Source organism: Pseudopipra pipra, chromosome 5 (genome assembly GCF_036250125.1).
Source record: "Pseudopipra pipra isolate bDixPip1 chromosome 5, bDixPip1.hap1, whole genome shotgun sequence".
NCBI classification, from domain to species: Eukaryota; Metazoa; Chordata; class Aves; order Passeriformes; family Pipridae; genus Pseudopipra; species Pseudopipra pipra.
Genome location: NC_087553.1, coordinates 51,455,811 through 51,474,598, shown reverse-complemented (window position 1 = coordinate 51,474,598; position 18,788 = coordinate 51,455,811). Strand labels below are relative to the sequence as shown.

The following is an 18,788-nucleotide window of genomic DNA, read 5'->3' as shown; positions in this document are numbered from 1 at the left end:
AGTAGCTTTGTATAATAGTAGCTCCAGGGTTCTGCTTTCATTGCTGCTGGTAGTGAGGAGGCACAGCTGCCTCTCTTCGTAAAGCCTTGAAATTGGGTACAGGCAATTTTCTGCTGGAGAGAGTTCTCTTTTTCTTGTGGTGATTGAAGGTGCACTGTCTCCTTCAGGCACAGGCAGCCTCCCAGGATAGATTAGAACAAATCAGAGCCAGTCATTTAGACTCACTGAAGAAACAGTTAGAAGACAGAATTAGAGATCTTGAAGGCGCACTGCAAAGCATAAAAAGCGACCAACCAGAAAGACCTTTTCAGAAAGAATCCACCCAGGCAGAAGTGGAAATGTACAAAGAGCTCTATCTGGTGGAAGCAAAAACCAGAAAAAGCCTAGCCAAGAAACTGGAAAGGTAAGTCCATGCTTTTCTGGACTGCTAATAACATACTCCTTTTTCCTCGTGCATTTTCCTTCTAAAATCCCTTTTTTACGTCTCGCCAGCATGATGTGTGAAAGCAGAACATGGCATATTTGTGGGGAAAGTCCCTTAAGACCCTTCCCTTCATCAGACCTGTCTTCCTTTCTCTTTAAGAGTTCCAGCAGTAACACCACAGTAGCGCCATTATGGCATTATTGGTGTCTTTTTCAAGTTGATGTTGTTCTAGCAGGCAGTCTTTTTGCCAGTCTCTAATCTCCTCATCCCGTGTGTGACAGAAAAGATGAATCTTGTGCCCTTTACTGTTTGAATAAGGAGAGGCCTCTCAGAGAACAGAGTTGGATTCTGTGCATCAAAAATAAGAACGCTCTTTCTTGGCTTCTGTTTTGGCAGCGGGTCTGAGGTTTGAGCTTTCCTTGAGAAGGCCAGGGTAGGCCAGCGTTCTTATGGAGGTGACACTTGCTGCTCCTTGCACTTAGTGTGATTTCTTAGAAACAGGCCCTCTGAACAAGCTCAGATCAAAGGATGTGCTTGTTTTGCACACTCTTAATGCCCCTGGCTTTTAGAAGTCGAGTAGTAGTCAAGGACGTGGAGGGTAACTTTGCAAAAGCCTTACTGTGTGCTTCTGAATGTTTCAGAGCTGATGAGAGACTTGCAGAGGCCGACATCGAGCTCTTTTGGGAGCGCCATAGAAGCAAATCTGCAGTCACAAGAAGCGCTGTCAGCATACATCTGGCTGCAAGTCCACTTCTGGATCCAGCTGGCCTGGGATATCTTGGCAACAGTTTGGGACTGAACAGAAGTCTGGGTTTCAGAACACCACCCAGACATCTGTGGTAAAGCCAAAGATTTTAGGACATCAGGTTTGTACAAATTTTCCAGAGCGGTCAAAGGCCAAAAAATATTGAAATCGAAGCAATGAGCTGTGTAACTACCTTCTTTTACAAGACAAACTGTAGTAAAGAGCACTGTGGGGCACAAACCCCGCACCTAAGTTCTACACTAAATTTACATGTATGGTATGTGTGACCTATTTCAAGTGGCTAATGTCACCATGAGTGCCAAATGCCAGCAGACATCTGTGAGACCCCGTTTTCTTCATCATTGATCTTTGTTCTAGCAGTTTCTTCACTGGACCTTGCTTTAATATGTTACTAAGGGTAGGAGGCATTTGTTCCTGTAGTTCCTGCTACGTCTTACTACATGAAACAGCAGAACTACCTACTCCTTGGGAGGTCTTCACGGCCTTCTAATTGTGCAGCAACGCTGCAACCTCTGCAATAGCACTGGTCCAAGTATGCCTGTAATCAGCAGTCAGTGTGATAGCGCATCCCTTCCAGAATGCAGAGCATTGTACCAGGAGACGTGGAAACCACACACCAGTAGCTGTAATCAGTGGGACAGCCACGTAGCATGGGACTGAGGCATGGCCAAGCTTCTCTGTTGAGTTAGTGTGTTTAGTTGTTGGATGAATGTGAGAAGCATTTGTTCACTTTGAAGTCCATCTCAGTTCACTGGTCCCCTCACCTCCATTGGAAAGAACCCATTTCAACAAGGTGTCTACATACAGCACCTGGTTGAAGAGAAAAACACCAAAAGGGACCAAGCAGCGTAGGTAATGCGTAGCAGCGGCAGTTACAGACAGGAACTTTTCTGTACCGCTGTGAACACGTTTTTGAGGGCAGAGGTGTGGACAGGCATTACGGAAAGAACTCGTGAGGTAATTAGTGCTGTACCATCTGCAGGGACTGTTCTGCAGGCAAGCACTAGAAGGGAAGCACACTTCAGGGACCCAATGCAAAAGGGAGAAAAGGAGAAGACCAGGAGGGGCAGGGAGCACGGAACAAGTGAGGGAAAGAAAGGACAGAGAGATGGCAGCAAGATGTTAAAAGTAGGAAAAGGCAGAGGAGGAAACCATTCCTGTTCAAGGAAAAAAGCTGCCCTACTTGAAAAGAAAAGAGTTGACAGCTGTGTCATTTTTGAAAAAGAACAGGGAAAACAGACAGTGAAGGGAAGGACAGTGGGAGTACCCAGTGCTTCCTAAAACTGAATTGTGCAGCAACAGTCTTCCATTGTGATTTTCCAGAAGAAAACTCTGGGCATCTCAAAGTTTTGTCAGTATCAAGACAGAAACCTTTACTGCTTTCCTAGCTTCCCTCAAGGATGTTACAGAAATTAAATATTTCTACAGGTTATTTCATGGCTCACTGTTTTATCCAGTTGCTAATTTATGCAGATGTGTAGTTCAAATCGCTATATAGGCTGCTTCAACGCTTTGCAGCAACTGCTTCCCAGATCTACTTGTGGAAAACAGTTGAGTTGATTCCAAGAAAAGAATGCGCGTGATCTGAGAATGGTGGTACTGTTCTCACTCAGCGTCCTGACTGCAACAGCACCCATACATTTTGAGGCCACGTCTGTCTCACAGCCTTGAGCGTACTCTCAAGGAAGCTGATGAACAACTACGTATGACATTTCCCCAGCCTTCAGTGACTGATGTCTGGAGGGGTTTTGTTTCTTAGTTTGGGGGCTTGCTTCGATCCCAACATTTCTCCTTCCTATTGCATTTTTTTTGGTAGGACTTAGTCCCCTGAAGTTCTCTCTGACCTTGACTGCAACCTCTGGAGACTTTTAGTTTGTTGTCAACAGAGGAGCTGAGGATAGTTCACTCTCACTATACACAGTTTGTCTTCTCAGGATTTGCTTCCAACTCTACTACCATATCAAGTTCTAAAGCTTTTTTCCTCGAAGGGGTGTGAGTAAAATGATGGCTTAATCCACTGAAATCTGACCTCTTAACTCTGTAAATACTACGTCTTAACTGTGTATTTTCTGTATAATTCTAGGCACGACAGGAATGCATCCCATCGAGGGATGCAAAAATCGCTAGAGACCTTCAACGAGGTAATGTGTCATTATGTTAGGAGGGTTTTTTAAGAAAAAGGTGACTATTTCTAGCTCTTGACAGCTCTCGAGCCATTTTTATCAAGTTCCTGTGATAAGTAGGTTTTTGGTTTTTTTTTTCTGCTAGCCTTCCAGTTGAGACTTGAATGTGAAAACTTCCTGCTTACCAAAATGTTGCGTACGATGTTATGCTGTTGCCTGGAAAAAACCAAGCGCAAAGAAACCCTTGGCTTAAGCTGAAGTTGCCCTTCACTAGAGTTCATCTCAAGCACAAACAGCAAAACAGCCACAAGATAAGTATAAGCTTCAGCCATCACTTCCCCTCCCATGTACACCGATGGCATTCAGCACTAAACCGCACCATACCCGTTCTTTGCTGTTGGTTCCTGATTTTTGCTATGATTCTGTGATTCATGGCTTGTCTTGGTATCTTAGGTGGTGCAGTCTTTTTTGGAATAAGCAAGAAGATCAGTGACAAAAGATAATCTGTCTTTAGGAAAAGATTATTCAGTATGTTTTCGGCAAATATCAGTTCAGCGCTTGCCGTACGTAGCATAAAACATGCTGTAGAATTTGAGGCCAGGTGTCCAAAGAGGAAATGCACCTGTTCTGTGGGGATTTGTTCCTCCAGAGTTACTGCTTTGCAGTGCCTGGTGCTGTGTAGTAGTAGTGTGCCAATAAATCACTGGTTTGGACATAAAAGGAAAGCAGAGACTTCGGGTTGAAGAGGTCTACAGGGGGCTGTTTAGCACAGGAGTCATTTGTGGATTGCCTGAAGGTGTTCAGTGTGTAGCCCCCAGAATGTCTTCCACTTGCTTTAGAAATGCTGTTGACGGATAAGCAATTGTGGAAAAAATGGGTTTCTTCCTTTGCACCTAGCCCTTCCGTTGTTATGTTCCCTTGGAAATTTTCAAGTCTCTGTCTGGATTGCAGTCTCTTGTGTTGCCTGTCATGTCCTTGCCTTATTTTGCCCTGTCTGCTGTAAAAGTAACACCAGGAATCTTGTCAATTTTCCCCCCAGCCACTGCTAAACTTACAAGTGGATCTGCTGGATCTTCAAAAAATCTTCATGTGGACCACGGACGCGGTCACTGTGGGAATAACAGGTTTGCCACTCTCGGGATGAGGGTGTAAAAAATGGCTCATTTAGGGAGGTGGGTTTGGGCTTATATAAGGTAGGGGTAGAATTTGCTAGAAGAAAGGGAGGGACTAGGGTGGAGCTAAGGATACAGAAATCAAGGGCATTTTTCATACAACAATTTCAGGGTACAAACAGGGGAAAAACTACAGTAAATGTTTAGACACAACTGTAAAACTCGAAACGCATTGGGTCTGAACTTCTTGACAATTTCATACAGGGGTTTCATCCTCTGGAGGGTCACACATTTCTTCTTGTTTTCTCCAGCTTTCATATGCAGCAATGTTCTCTCTCCCGACAGATTGACTGATCTTGATTCTTGAGCATGAAAGAGCTCAAGTCCTCGCAGCCATCATAGTGATTCAGCGAGAAAACAGAAGAAAGAAGTAGAGATCTCAAAAGTCAATTGGACAGGATAAAAAACACCCAACAAGACAGACCTCTTCAAAAAGAATCCACCCAGGCAGAAGTGGAAAAGTACAAAGAGCTCTAGCTGTGGAAGCGAAAACCAGAAAAAGCCTAGCCAAGAAACTGGAAAGGTAAGTCCATACTTTTTTGGAGTGGTAATAACACACTCCTTTTTCCTCGTGCATTTTCCTTCTAAAATCCCTTTTTTACGTCTCGCCAGCACGATGTGTGAAAGCAGAACACGGCATATTTGTGGGGAAAGTCCCTTAAGACCCTTCCCTTCATCAGACCTGTCTTCCTTTCTCTTTAAGAGTTCCAGCAGTAACACCACAGTAGCGCCATTATGGCATTATTGGTGTCTTTTCAAGTTGATGTTGTTCTAGCAGGCAGTCTTTTTGCCAGTCTCTAATCTCCTCATCCCGTGTGTGACAGAAAAGATGAATCTTGTGCCCTTTACTGTTTGAATAAGGAGAGGCCTCTCGGAGAACAGAGTTGGATTCTGTGCATCAAAAATAAGAACGCTCTTTCTTGGCTTCTGTTTTGGCAGCGGGTCTGAGGTTTGAGCTTTCCTTGAGAAGGCCAGAGTAGGCCAGCGTTCTTATGGAGGTGACACTTGCTGCTCCTTGCACTTAGTGTGATTTCTTAGAAACAGGCCCTCTGAACAAGCTCAGATCAAAGGATGTGCTTGTTTTGCACACTCTTAATGCCCCTGGCTTTTAGAAGTCGAGTAGTAGTCAAGGACGTGGAGGGTAACTTTGCAAAAGCCTTACTGCCAAAGATGACTCTCTGTGTGCTTCTGAATGTTTCAGAGCTGATGAGAGACTTGCAGAGGCCGACATCGAGCTCTTTTGGGAGCGCCATAGAAGCAAATCTGCAGTCACAAGCAGCGCTGTCAGCATACATCTGGCTGCAAGTCCACTTCTGGATCCAGCTGGCCTGGGATATCTTGGCAACAGTTTGGGACTGAACAGAAGTCTGGGTCTCAGAACACCACCCAGACATCTGTGGTAAAGCCGAAGACTTTAGGTCATCTGTAGCAGTTTGAAACTCGGATATCAGCACAAAAGGATTATGTAGCAGGCCATGGACCAACAGGGGCTGAAAGAAAGCCCACCACCTGAGGACTGCATGCTTCTTCACAAGACCTACTGCTATTTAACTATGTTGATCGGCCTGGCTCCTGCAGCAAGATATGGAAAGACTTTGTGATGATGATATCAGACTACGTAGAAACCCCTTTGTTCTCTCCCCCCCATGTAATCCTTGTTACAGGAAATATTAAACAATTGTGTGACTGTAGCAGGAAATTGTGTAATCCTCTAGTTAGCATAATCCATCCCCAGCTTAGCATAATCCATCCTCCTCATAAACATGTCCTGCCCCCAAGACCCTTAAATTGTGAGTTGCGAGTTCAATAAAGATTCCAGTTTTCACCCCCAAACTTGGGATCAATTAGTTATTGACCTCCTACAAATGGCGCCGTGTTTGAGGCCGAGAGCCCCAGCTTCTAATATTTAGAAGCTTGCAGTCCAGAGCTGACACGGCATTGGCAGAAGAAGCAGCTCCTTCTCTCCTGGTGGAGGTGCGTGGCTGAACTTAAAAAAGGGAACGTACATAGAATTCGTCACACTGCAGCAGGACTGCAGGTGAGCAGCTTCAAACTAGGGCGGGCAGTTACAAGGGGTTGGGGGGTGAGGTGTCTGCTCTTCAAGAGGGACAAGACAAAGGAGTTGGGGAATTGTCCTGGTGTGGTATATTAATATAATATAAAAGACACGACCCGGCAGCTAGTTGGCAAGCAGTCAAATCTGTTTATTTAAAAGAAAAATGCCTCCTTATAAACCCTCTGGAGGACATGTGACCACCTGACCAATGACAGCACAACACACACCGCTCATGTGGCCCAGTATGCTGTCCAGGGACTTCAGTTCCCAGAATGCTTCCCTCCCTATTCTCGGGACATGTCCCTACATCCTGGATTTCTGGCATGGCAGGCTTGGAGCACTCAGTGGGCATTTCTTGAGAGCTGTGGTGGCCCCCACCTGCTCGGGCTGGGATCCCACTTCATCCTGAGCCTCATTTCATGGAAGTGCGTCCAGAGGCAGCCCGGCCACAGGCTGAAGCAAAAACCCAGAGCGGGTGATGCGGGAGCTGCTCCAGCGCCTACCGCAGCCTGCCCCGGGGTGCCCTGAGGCGGGGCAGTGCCCACTCCCGCCAGCCACACTCACAAGGCCCCGGCCACCTCCTTCCACAAGGCCCAGCAGGGCCGCCCTCACTCCTGCCCCACCCTGCCATGTCCCGCCCGGCCTCACCCTGCACCGTGGCCTCTGCCACACCCCACGGTGACGTGCTGAGCGCTCCACCTGCCATTGTGACACCACAGGCACCAGTCGAGCACAGCTTTGTTGGTGCCCGGAGCCGGCGCTCAGAGCTGCTGTAGCCTCTCGAGGAGCAGTAGCACATCCCGCTGTGGGAGCATTTCGCGCCTGTATCGCCGTCTTGGTAGCTGCAGGCTACGAACGCTGCACAGGGCGACCTCGTCTGCCTTGTGCTTTATACCCTGTGCCCATCCTTCTTCTCATCCTCGTCCCCTTTGTCACCCTCACCCTTAACCTCGCCCTCGTCCCCTTTGTCACCCTCACCCTTAACCTCGCCCTCGTCCCATTCCTCATCCCTGCTTGGCACCCGGCAGCCCCTCCGCAAGGGGGCTTCTTGCACTTCCTGCTGCTGGTAGCTCCAAGCAGGGCCATGCCGTGGCTTCTCAGCAAGAAGCGACGGCAGTCACCATCCAGCACCACCAGTGGGCAGCCCTGGGCTGCCACCAGCTCCACCAGCGCCTCCGAGCTCAGGGAGGAGGGGCTGGGCAGGCTGCACCGCGCGGCCGCCCGCGGCGACCTGGCCTGGCTGAGGCGCTGGCGCTGGTATGTGAAGGTAGTCGGCATCGACAGGCGAGACCAGGAGATGCGGTGAGTTCTATGGGATGCTGATGGCACACCTTGGCTGCTCCTGAGCCAAGCTGCAGTAGTCTTCGGCAGCCCCCTGTTAAGGACAAGCCTTGAAAAGTGAGATTTGCCCTGTCAGCTGGGAGAGTGAACTCTTGAGCTTTTCACTGCTTGTAGCTGCCGGCTGGGCTCCAGCGCTGTTGGAAACGCGTGTTGCCGACCTGCCGCTTTGCCGGAGTCTCTCTGCAGGGCTGTTCTGCAGCTGCTCAGGCCTCACCTCTTCTCTTCTGCCCTCTGGCTAATCAGCGCGGGATTGCAGCAGCAGCAGCAGCAGAGAGCAGCAAGGGGGAGGAGCAGAGTCCGGGCAGGGTCCCCAGGGTGCTGGGTAGAGGCACGGCTTTGGCTCATCCTCTGTCTGTCTAGGTTAAGAGCGTATGTTTAATTTTTAGGACACCTCTGCATCTCGCTTCGGCAAATGGCCATGCAGATGTCCTTAGATATCTGCTAAGAAAGAACAGCCAGCCGAATCTCGCTGACAACTTGAAGAGAACGGCACTGATGAAGGTGTGTGCAATGCCTTAGGATCTTGTAGGTGGGGATTAGTGATGGTGTGTTAAAGGGGAGGTGTCTGGCAGGATTCCTTGCATCGCTGGGCCATAGAAACATGCATATTGCAATTGGCATGGCATAGGCCTCTGTTAGCTAATCTTTGAAGATGGTCTTCTAGCGTTCAGGAGCTGAGGAAGTTGTGACAGAGGGGCATGTAAAAGTTGGAAGTCTTTCCCTTTTTATGTGTTGTTCCCAGGCAGTACAGCAGGAGCAGGAAGAATGTGTTGCTATTCTGCTGGAACACGGTGCCGACCCGAATCTGGCAGACGCTGGCGGCAACACTGCCCTTCACCTGGCTGTCCTATCTAAAAATACAGCTGTAGCAGGGCTGTTACTCGAGCATAATGCCAATAGTGATGCTCAGAACCAGGTAACCCTGGCACGTGGGTAAAGCTGCTCTTTCAAACAGCTGCAGAGCTTGTCTGTGTCTTTCTAATGGGGATTATTTGTCCTTTTAGATGGGATTTACTCCCTTAAAACTTGCAGCCCTCCTACAGCATGAGGAGATTCTGGAGTGCCTTCTGAAAAAAGCAGCTGACAGGCATGCTCAAGCCCAATGTGAAAGGTAAGGGGTTTGTCAAAACAGCACAGGGGTCTTCTCGGTAGCCTGCAAGCAAGACCGAGACCAGGGGCATGGCAATGAGCTTGGAAAAAGAAGGAGGAGCCACGTGGAAGCAGTTCCCTGTGTGACTGGTAAATGCAGGTCTGCACTTGGCTGCTCTCGTACCTTAGGGGCTCTCGTACTTTGCCCGCTGAGGTCTGCAAGAAAGCGTTGTCTGTGGTGCCCTCTCCCCACACAGACCCAGAGCCATCGGGAAACTTGCCACTAGCTCAGCAGCATGGCTGCTCTGCAGGCGAGGGAGGTTTAAGCCAAGGCATAGTTGGTGCGTTAAGTGCTCTGAAGGGAAGCGTTGGGAGAAAGAGAAGCAACAGTGTCCGAGGGGACACGAGGGGCTCCAACCGCACATAAGGAGAAAACTTCCTGCCATGTAGATGGTCAGGCGGTCGAACGGCTTGCCCCGGGAGTTTGTGCAGCCGCATCTGTGGGGACTTGGAAGAGCAGTGCAAGGAGCCCTGAACAGCATGGCCTGACCTCGTAGTTGAGGCTGCTTTAGGGAGGCCCCTTCTAAGATAAATTCTCCAATGCTTCCATGTACTTGGCTTCGCTTTCACGGAGCTTGTAGGAAAGGGGGGAAGAGCTCTTTTGGGAAAAAGCAGGGGAAAAATGATGCGGGATCAGACATGTTTCACATTAAATCTTGGATGCTTTAGGACTGCTTTTGTGGTTACTGGAACCCATGAGGCTCACCTGGAGGAAGATAATCTGCGCTTGCAGGAGGAGTTGGACAGGGCTGACACGGAGGTATGGAAAGCCTGTCCCTACAGGGATAAACCTGGCGGTGCCTGTTGCTTCCTATACATCATGAAAATGGACAAAAGAGTATTCTGGGACCCAGTATGACAGAGACCTGAGGAAGCGGCAGTTACATCGGGCTTTGATCTGCCTCTGTCCCTCCGGCCCCCTGCCCCACAACCCGCCATGCTGAGGCAGAGCTGCCTCTCCTTAGGGTTTCACCCGTGACCGGCCAGGGGGGCTGGGGTTCCTCTCTCTCTGCTACATTCAAGATTTTCCTGGTTTAAGAAGACTCCCCACACACCCCTGGCGTGATTCTCGACTCCAGGGCAGGTCTGTGGAGCAGTTCACCTGGCTGCCTTTGCTGAAATGGTGGTCATTAGCTTGTCAGTGATGCCATCCTTCCTGGCCCCACCACACTGAAGCAGAGCCACCTCTCCTCAGGCATCCACTGCTTCCTGCTTAGGGGCTGCTGGGCACCTCTCTCTGTGCTACAGTCGGGGTCATTCCCACTTAAGAAAACTCCCCATGCTCCCCCTGTGCAATCCTGGGCTCCAGAGCACATGTGCCAGAGCACTGCACCTCTGACACTTGTGAGATGCCTTCCTTTAGGAAGATGAATTATTTCACTCATCTTTTCCTGGAGTAGCAAGCAAGGGAACACAAGAAGCGTCACAGGTCACAAAAATGGTCCGAGGGGCAGTGTCAGTGCTTAGAACCGTGCTGTAGGAAAGCAGTGGAGGGGTGGGAGAGGCTGCTGTAAAAGAGGACAAAGGAATAGAGCTTGTGTTCATTGGGTAGTAGAAGTGAAGCTTTGAAGGTACTTGAATTGATTCCAGTTCTTTGGGCAGAGGGTATGCACACATACGTGCAGCACCTGAGTTCTTCAGCAGCAGCTGGCTCCTCTATGTAAAAGCTCACCTGACAACTGTGGATTCTTACCGTGATTTTACAGCTGCGGGAGGAGGAAGAAAAGCATCTTCAGTCTGAGCACTGCGTTCGTGACTTGAAGACTGCCTTGGATGATAAAGAAAGAGAAGCAATAACTTCTTCCCCAAAACTGCAGGACCTCCTGTTGCCATCTTCCGAGACTAATACCACTCTAAAACAACTGGAAGAACACGTGCAACAGTAAGAGAGTAACCCAGTGAAGCGAGGTGTCTGTCGCTTTGGGGGATTGGGTGGAAACAACGGGACAGTCAGTTGGATTTTGAAGGACACTTCTGCTGTGGATTCTGTTACTTAGCACAGTTTGTCTGGAACTGGATTTTCTGGTAATAAGACCCGTATTTGTTTTTAAGCCTTGAAATTCAAAAGACCCGAGTGGAAGCCACTGTCCAGCAACAAAGCCATAGGATTGAAGCCCTTCAGAGAGACCTGCAAGCCTCTGCCTCAGTAAGCTGGTCATAAATTTCCCTTTTTGTGACTCTTGAGCCTAGTTGCCTATTTCTGTGGGGAAACTGTAAGATGAAGTTTTCCTGGAGAGCCTAGGGGAGCTCAGTTTCTGCCTTCTCCTCAGTAGAGGCTGCTCAGAAAGCAGCCTGGTCCTTTCCCCAGCTGCTACAAAAGCCCTGAGGGTATTTGCTGTGCTGGACACTAGAGCAATTCTTAGATTATAAATTATGAGTTTCACCATGAGCTCCAAGGGACCCAGAAGTATTGCTCCCAGAAGCGTCTCACAAATTTTTAAGTAGTTGTAAAGTTTCTTCTTTCTGACAGGGAATCTTTCAAGTGTTTTCTATGCTCGTTTCCAGCAGATGATAAATGCAGTTATGATGGCCACCCTCTTTAGAGGTTTTCCCAGAATTCACTGCCTTTAGATCACGCTGAGTTTCCTTTTCTTTTTTTTTTTTCTGTGTACAGGTTGGTGAACTTTCCCAGCAGCTGGACATGGAGCCTAAAACAGGCATGCAGCTAGAGGACCAAAACCAGACTTTGCAAGAAGAGCTGTCCACTCTGCGTGGGAAGTATGAAAAACTGGAGGAGAGCAAATGCCAGCTGCAAGAAGAAGTGACAAAAGTCCATCATTATTTGGAGACTTTCGTGCTGGATGGCAGCCAAACAGCACAATGTAAAAGAGAGGCGGAAGAACGAGCTGACCAGGAAATAAGTCAAAAGCCACAAGACGTCAGTCTCGTTCTGCAAGTAAGTGAATTTCTCACCAGTGTCCACAGGCGCTACGTAAACTTCTGCTGTGGCCATCGGTTTTGGTATTTTTCTTTTGCTCCTGTATTCTGTGTGTTAGCTTCTGCCTTTCCTGAAGGCGGTGGGAGAAGGCAATATGGTTGGGCAGGAGGGCTGTCACGGGTGTGTGATGTGCCGGCAGGTCCCTGAATCAAAAGCCTGCCCAAGGCAGATTCCCACTTTGCAGTGCTTGGGGGGTATCTCTGTCCGCTGGCCTGGTTCTCGCTGCTCATCCTTCAATGGGTTTTGCAACTGCCAGCTGTCATGGCCAGACCTACAGGTGCTGCTTTGTCCTTGTAGGGGGGGAAGGTGCTCAGAAAAGGAGTCACTTAAATTCCAGGGGTGGGGGTGAGGGGGTGGAGGTGGGGGATGCTCTTATTGTCTTTGAGGAATCCTTTTCGATATACCCTGTCCTACAGAGACAGTGTCTCTTCATTAGGAGCTTTGAATAAGAGTGCTGATTTGGGCTTCTTTCCCAATGAAAAGAATTATTTGCCGTGGTAGCTCCTGGGTTCTGCCTTGGTTGCTGCTGGTAGTGAGGAGGCACAGCTGCCTCTCTGAGTAAGGCTGGGCCCTTGAAACTGGATGCATGCAATTTTCTGCTGGAGAGAGTTCTCTTTTTCTTGTGGTGGTTGAAGGTGCACTGTCTCCTTCAGGCACAGGCAGCCTCCCAGGCTCGATTAGAACAAAACGGAGACAGTCATTGCGATTCAGTGAGAATCCAGTTAGAAGAAAGAATTAGAGATCTCGAAAGTGAACTGGACAGGGTAAAAAAATCCCAACAAGAGAGTGCTTCTCGTAAAGAAGCAACGCGGGGAGAAATGGAAATGTACAAAGACCTGTACCTGGAGGAATTGAAAACTAGAAGATGCCTAGACAAGAAACTGGAAAGGTAAGTCCATGCTTTTTTGGAGTGGTAATAAGAGACTCCTTTTTCTTCATGCATTTTCCTTCTAAATGCATTGTCTACATCTCACCAGCATTATTGCTTGCCCTACATTGGCCAACGGGGTCTGATGTAGTTGCCAAGACACTCTCCTTGATATTTGAAAAGTCGTGGCAGTCGGGTGAAGTCCCAGGTGACAGGAAAAAGGGAAACCCACTGTACCCATCTTTGAAATGGGTAGGAAGGAGGGTCCTGGTAACTGCCAACCTGTCTGCCTCCCCTCTGTGCCTGGGAAGGTCACAGAAAAGATCCTTCTAGAAGCTATGTCAAGGCACATGGATGACAGGGAGGTGATCTGAAGCACCAGCACAGGACTGATGTCCTGAGGGACGTCGCTGAGACCCCACCTGGAGTGCTGCATCCAGCTCTGGGGTCCTCAGCAAAGCAAGGACCTCCACCTGTTGGAGTGAGTCCAGAGGAGGCCACCAAGGTGGTTAGAAAGATGGAGCACCTCTGCTATGAGGAAAGGCTGGGACAATTGCAATACTTCAGCCTGGAAAAGAGAAGGCTTTGGGGTGACCTAATTGTGGCCTTTCAGTACGTGAAGGGAACCTACCACAAGGATGAAAAGAGTGCATTTAAAAGAGCATGTAGTGAGAGGACAAGGGGGGGGAATGTCTTCAAACGGAAAGACAGTAGGTTTAGGTTTGATACTAGGAAGAAATTGGTTGCTGTGAGGGTGGTGAGGAACTGCAACAGGTTGCCCAGAGAAGCTGTGGATGCCCCATCCCTGGAAGTGTTCAAGGCCAGGTTGGATGGAGCTCTGAACAACCTGGTCTCGTGGAAGGTGTCCCGGCCCCCAGCAGGAGGCTTGGAACGAGATGATCTTTAAGGTCCCTGCCAAGCCAAGCCATTCTATGCTTCTCTGATGTCTGTGCTGCTTATGTGAGACTGTGGGCAAAAGGCTGGTTCTTCCTGTGTTTCATGGGTTTTGCAACTAATTTGCTGTGCAGGTTGGAAAAGCTTCTGAGGGTAGATAGGAGGAAACTCAGGGCTAATGAAGAGAAAGAAACCCAGTCCCAGCTGGAAGAAATGAAGAACAGATATTCTGAAAAGGTCAAGGAAGTGGATAGATTACGAACAGAGGTGAGCTGCGCTTTGGGTGGGGTTTTTTGGTTGTGATGTTACTTCTTTTGAAACGTGGGAGATGCTTTCCGTATATTTCTTGTCATGTTGATGATTTTTTTTTTCCTTGGCTGCATTTTGGATGTGATGGGTTTTTCTTAATGCTTCTTCTGCTGTTACAGTAGTAGATGACTATAACTAATACGGAGGTAGTTATCATTATGGGTAAAGATGCAACTGTAAGGGCAAAGCAGTAGGTGTAAGGGCTCATGGAGGCCAGGCTGTCTTGCAGAGGAAGGGCAAGCCAAGAGTGGCAGCCAGCCTGGCAGGGTGCATGACCTCACCGGCCAGGGAGCCCTCCCACAGGCCCTCAGCAAGAAGAGCAGAACAGGTCTGCTGACAGTAAGCGGGGTCAGCCAAGAGTGCAGATCCCCTGGCTGGGCCTTAGGGATGGGCAGGTCTGCCATCCTTGCAGGACATCACGTCCGTGGGCTGAGAGCAGTGGGGCCCAGCTCAGGCCTGGCTGCAGCTTGAGGGAGGCTGTGACAGCGTCATCTGGGTCTGACAGATGAATTCCTGCCCTGGAAGAGACGGGAGGAACACCGCTGTCACTCGCAGGGCACAATCAGCCCCTGAGCCCTGTCTCAGGCGTGAGCTGAGCAGGAGGCACTTGACGTTTTGCTTTTCTCCACAGTGTTGTTGCTGCCCAGGGCACAACGAGGACAGGTGCCTCCCAGGGGAAAATCTGTAACTTATTGCTCACGGGAGCTCTTTCAGCCCATCCTGTCACAGGGACTCAGAAGGACTGTTCCCAGCAGTGGTTTTGAGGCTGCTCTGCCTGTGCAGTAGTGGCATGTAACCTTTTATTTCCTTCTCCGCTCCTTACTCAGATTCCTTGCTAAAGTGGCCATCTTTCAGAGCTACACTTGGGTTTGGAAGGCATCACTGTAGAATCACTTACTGCCTTTGCAGTGATTCCTTTTGAGTCCGGAAGCTTGTAGCATTTTTGCATGAGGAACTCAAAAAGGATGGGAACCTGAGGAATGCTGAGACAAATGAGGTGAAAGCTCTTCTGGCTGGAAAAGAAGAGCCTAGTTGCACTTTGTTTCTAGTCTCGAGCCAGCAGATTATTATAGTCTCCCTGGCCACCCCCTTTTGGGGTTTCCACAGAATTCACTGCCTTTACATCACACTGAGTTCCTGTTTTCTTCTTTCTGTCTGCAGGTTGCTGAACTTTCCCAGCAGCTGGACGGGGAAAGTAAAAAGTGCACGCAGCTGGAAGCCAAAAATCAGGATTTGCAACAAGAGCTGTCTACCCTGCGTGGGAAGTGCGAAAACCTGGAGATGGACAAATGCCAGCTGCAAGAAGAGCTGGCAAAAGTCCAGCACCATTTGGAGACTAACATGGTGAATCGCACCCAACTAGAACAATGTAAAAGAGAGGCGGAAGAACGAGCTGACCACGAAATCAGACAAAAACTCCGAGAAGTCAATGAGTTTTTGCAAGTAAGTGAATTTCTCACCAGTGTCCACAGGCGCTACGTAAACTTCTGCTGTGGCCATCGGTTTTGGTATTTTTCTTTTGCTCCTGTATTCTGTGTGTTAGCTTCTGCCTTTCCTGAAGGCAGTGGGAGAAGGCAATATGGTTGGGCAGGAGGGCTGTCACAGGTGTGTGATGTGCCGGCAGGTCCCTGAATCAAAAGCCTGCCCAAGGCAGATTCCCACTTTGCAGTGCTTGGGGGGGTATCTCTGTCCGCTGGCCTGGTTCTCGCTGCTCATTCTTGAATGGGTTTTGCAACTGCCAGCTGTCATGGCCAGACCTACAGGTGCTGCTTTGTCCTTGTAGGGGGGGAAGGTGCTCAGAAAAGGAGTCACTGAAGTTGTGGAGGTGGGAGATCCTCCTGTTGTCTTTGAGGAATCCTTTTCCATATGCCCTGTCCTACAGAGAGAGTGTCCTTTCATTAGTAGCTTTGTATAATAGTAGCTCCAGGGTTCTGCTTTCATTGCTGCTGGTAGTGAGGAGGCACAGCTGCCTCTCTTCGTAAAGCCTTGAAATTGGGTACAGGCAATTTTCTGCTGGAGAGAGTTCTCTTTTTCTTGTGGTGATTGAAGGTGCACTGTCTCCTTCAGGCACAGGCAGCCTCCCAGGACAGATTAGAACAAATCAGAGCCAGTCATCATGCTTCACTAAGAAACCAGCTAAAAGACAGAATTAGAGATCTTGAATGTGAACTGGACAGGATAAAAAATACCCAACAAGACAGTACTTTTCAAAAAGAATCCACCCAGGCAGAAGTGGAAAAATACAGAGAGCTGTATCTGGAGGAAGTCAAAACCAGAAAAAGCCTAGCCAAGAAACTGGAAAGGTAAGTCCATGCTTTTCTGGACTGGTAATAACACACTCCTTTTTCCTCGTGCATTTTCCTTCTAAAATCCCTTTTTTACGTCTCGCCAGCACGATGTGTGAAAGCAGAACATGGCATATTTGTGGGGAAAGTCCCTTAAGACCCTTCCCTTCATCAGACCTGTCTTCCTTTCTCTTTAAGAGTTCCAGCAGTAACACCACAGTAGCGCCATTATGGCATTATTGGTGTCTTTTTCAAGTTGATGTTGTTCTAGCAGGCAGTCTTTTTGCCAGTCTCTCATCTCCTCATCCCGTATGTGACAGAAAAGATGAATCTTGTGCCCTTTACTGTTTGAATAAGGAGAGGCCTCTCGGAGAACAGAGTTGGATTCTGTGCATCAAAAATAAGAACGCTCTTTCTTGGCTTCTGTTTTGGCAGCGGGTCTGAGGTTTGAGCTTTCCTTGAGAAGGCCAGGGTAGGCCAGCGTTCTTATGGAGGTGACACTTGCTGCTCCTTGCACTTAGTGTGATTTCTTAGAAACAGGCCCTCTGAACAAGCTCAGATCAAAGGATGTGCTTGTTTTGCACACTCTTAATGCCCCTGGCTTTTAGAAGTCGAGTAGTAGTCAAGGACGTGGAGGGTAACTTTGCAAAAGCCTTACTACCAAAGATGACTCTCTGTGTGCTTCTGAATGTTTCAGAGCTGATGAGAGACTTGCAGAGGCCGACATCGAGCTCTTTTGGGAGCGCCATAGAAGCAAATCTGCAGTCACAAGCAGAGCTGTCAGCATACATCTGGCTGCAAGTCCACTTCTGGATCCAGCTGGCCTGGGATGTCTTGGCAACAGTTTGGGACTGAACAGAAGTCTGGGTCTCAGAACACCACCCAGACATCTGTGGTAAAGCCAAAGATTTTAGGACATCAGGTTTGTACAAATTTTCCAGAGCGGTCAAAGGCCAAAAAATATTGAAATCGAAGCAATGAGCTGTGTAACTACCTTCTTTTACAAGACAAACTGTGGTAAAGAGCACTGTGGGGCACGAACCCCGCACCTAAGTTCTACACTAAATTTACATGTATGGTATGTGTGACCTATTTCAAGTGGCTAATGTCACCATGAGTGCCAAATGCCAGCAGACATCTGTGAGACCCCATTTTCTTCATCATTGATCTTTGTTCTAGCAGTTTCTTCACTGGACCTTGCTTTAATATGTTACTATGGATAGGAGGCATTTGTTCCTGTAGTTCCTGCTACGTCTTACTACATGAAACAGCAGAACTACCTACTCCTTGGGAGGTCTTCACGGCCTTCTAATTGTGCAGCAACGCTGCAACCTCTGCAATAGCACTGGTCCAAGTATGCCTGTAATCAGCAGTCAGTGTGATAGCGCATCCCTTCCAGAATGCAGAGCATTATACCAGGAGACGTGGAAACCACACACCAGTAGCTGTAATCAGTGGGACAGCCACGTAGCATGGGACTGAGGCATGGCCAAGCTTCTCTGTTGAGTTAGTGTGTTTAGTTGTTGGATGAATGTGAGAAGCATTTGTTCACTTTGAAGTCCATCTCAGTTCACTGGTCCCCTCACCTCCATTGGAAAGAACCCATTTCAACAAGGTGTCTACATACAGCACCTGGTTGAAGAGAAAAACACCAAAAGGGACCAAGCAGCGTAGGTAATGCGTAGCAGCGGCAGTTACAGACAGGAACTTTTCTGTACCGCTGTGAACACATTTTTGAGGGCAGAGGCGTGGACAGGCATTACGGAAAGAACTCGTGAGGTAATTAGTGCTGTACCATCTGCAGGGATTATTCTGCAGGCAAGCACTAGAAAGGAAGCACACTTCAGGGACCCAATGCAAAAGGGAGAAAAGGAGAAGACCAGGAGGGGCAGGGAGCACGGAACAAGTGAGGGAAAGAAAGGACAGAGAGATGGCAGCAAGATGTTAAAAGAAGGAAAAGGCAGAGGAGGAAACCATTCCTGTTCAAGGAAAAAAGCTGCCCTACTTGAAAAGAAAAGAGTTGACAGCTGTGTCTTTTTTGAAAAAGAACAGGGAAAACAGATAGTGAAGGGAAGGACAGTGGGAGTACCCAGTGCTTCCTAAAACTGAATTGTGCAGCAACAGTCTTCCATTGTGATTTTCCAGAAGAAAACTCTGGGCATCTCAAAGTTTTGTCAGTATCAAGACAGAAACCTTTACTGCTTTCCTAGCTTCCCTCAAGGATGTTACAGAAATTAAATATTTCTACAGGTTATTTCATGGCTCATTGTTTTATCCAGTTGCTAATTTATGCAGATGTGTAGTTCAAATCGCTATATAGGCTGCTTCAACGCTTTGCAGCAACTGCTTCCCAGATCTACTTGTGGAAAACAGTTGAGTTGATTCCAAGAAAAAAATGCACGTGATCTGAGAATGGTGGTACTGTTCTCACTCAGCGTCCTGACTGCAACAGCACCCATACAT

The 18,788-nt window shown here is 48.4% G+C and overlaps 2 protein-coding genes and 2 long non-coding RNA genes across 4 annotated transcripts; all 4 read left to right on the top strand.

Annotated features, from left to right (window-relative positions):
* Nucleotides 1-273: 273 nt before the first annotated feature.
* LOC135414831 (uncharacterized) lies at nucleotides 274-3,285 on the top strand. The gene is made up of 3 exons (XR_010430850.1): nucleotides 274-403; nucleotides 1,066-1,290; nucleotides 3,274-3,285. It is a non-coding gene; the product is annotated as an uncharacterized LOC135414831 (long non-coding RNA).
* Nucleotides 3,286-4,963: 1,678 nt separating this feature from the next.
* On the top strand, nucleotides 4,964-6,176 carry LOC135414833 (uncharacterized). Its single transcript, XR_010430851.1, has 2 exons — nucleotides 4,964-5,008; nucleotides 5,687-6,176. It is a non-coding gene; the product is annotated as an uncharacterized LOC135414833 (long non-coding RNA).
* Nucleotides 6,177-7,455: 1,279 nt separating this feature from the next.
* On the top strand, nucleotides 7,456-11,783 carry LOC135414830 (ankyrin repeat domain-containing protein 7-like). Its single transcript, XM_064656076.1, has 7 exons — nucleotides 7,456-7,843; nucleotides 8,269-8,383; nucleotides 8,625-8,798; nucleotides 8,887-8,993; nucleotides 9,701-9,791; nucleotides 10,738-11,177; nucleotides 11,646-11,783. Exons 1-6 carry the CDS (start codon nucleotides 7,626-7,628, stop codon nucleotides 10,915-10,917), a joined length of 885 nt encoding a protein of 294 aa, XP_064512146.1. The 5' UTR covers nucleotides 7,456-7,625; the 3' UTR covers nucleotides 10,918-11,177; nucleotides 11,646-11,783.
* LOC135415249 (ankyrin repeat domain-containing protein 26-like) lies at nucleotides 11,673-16,459 on the top strand. Its single transcript, XM_064656910.1, has 5 exons — nucleotides 11,673-11,927; nucleotides 12,623-12,858; nucleotides 13,866-13,998; nucleotides 15,202-15,483; nucleotides 16,108-16,459. The coding sequence occupies exons 1-5, from the start codon at nucleotides 11,673-11,675 to the stop codon at nucleotides 16,345-16,347; spliced, it is 1,146 nt and encodes a 381-aa protein (XP_064512980.1). The 3' UTR covers nucleotides 16,348-16,459.
* Nucleotides 16,460-18,788: the final 2,329 nt, after the last annotated feature.

Coding starts and splice junctions, on each gene's coding strand:
- LOC135415249 (XM_064656910.1), top strand. CDS start 11,673: ATGGAGCCTAAAACAGGCATGCAGCTAGAGGACCAAAACCAGACTTTG. Junction 11,928..12,622: donor ACGTCAGTCTCGTTCTGCAA/GTAAGTGAATTT, acceptor TGTCTCCTTCAG/GCACAGGCAGCCTCCCAGGC. Junction 13,999..15,201: donor TGGATAGATTACGAACAGAG/GTGAGCTGCGCT, acceptor TTCTGTCTGCAG/GTTGCTGAACTTTCCCAGCA.
- LOC135414830 (XM_064656076.1), top strand. CDS start 7,626: ATGCCGTGGCTTCTCAGCAAGAAGCGACGGCAGTCACCATCCAGCACC. Junction 8,799..8,886: donor ATAGTGATGCTCAGAACCAG/GTAACCCTGGCA, acceptor TTGTCCTTTTAG/ATGGGATTTACTCCCTTAAA. Junction 9,792..10,737: donor TGGACAGGGCTGACACGGAG/GTATGGAAAGCC, acceptor GTGATTTTACAG/CTGCGGGAGGAGGAAGAAAA.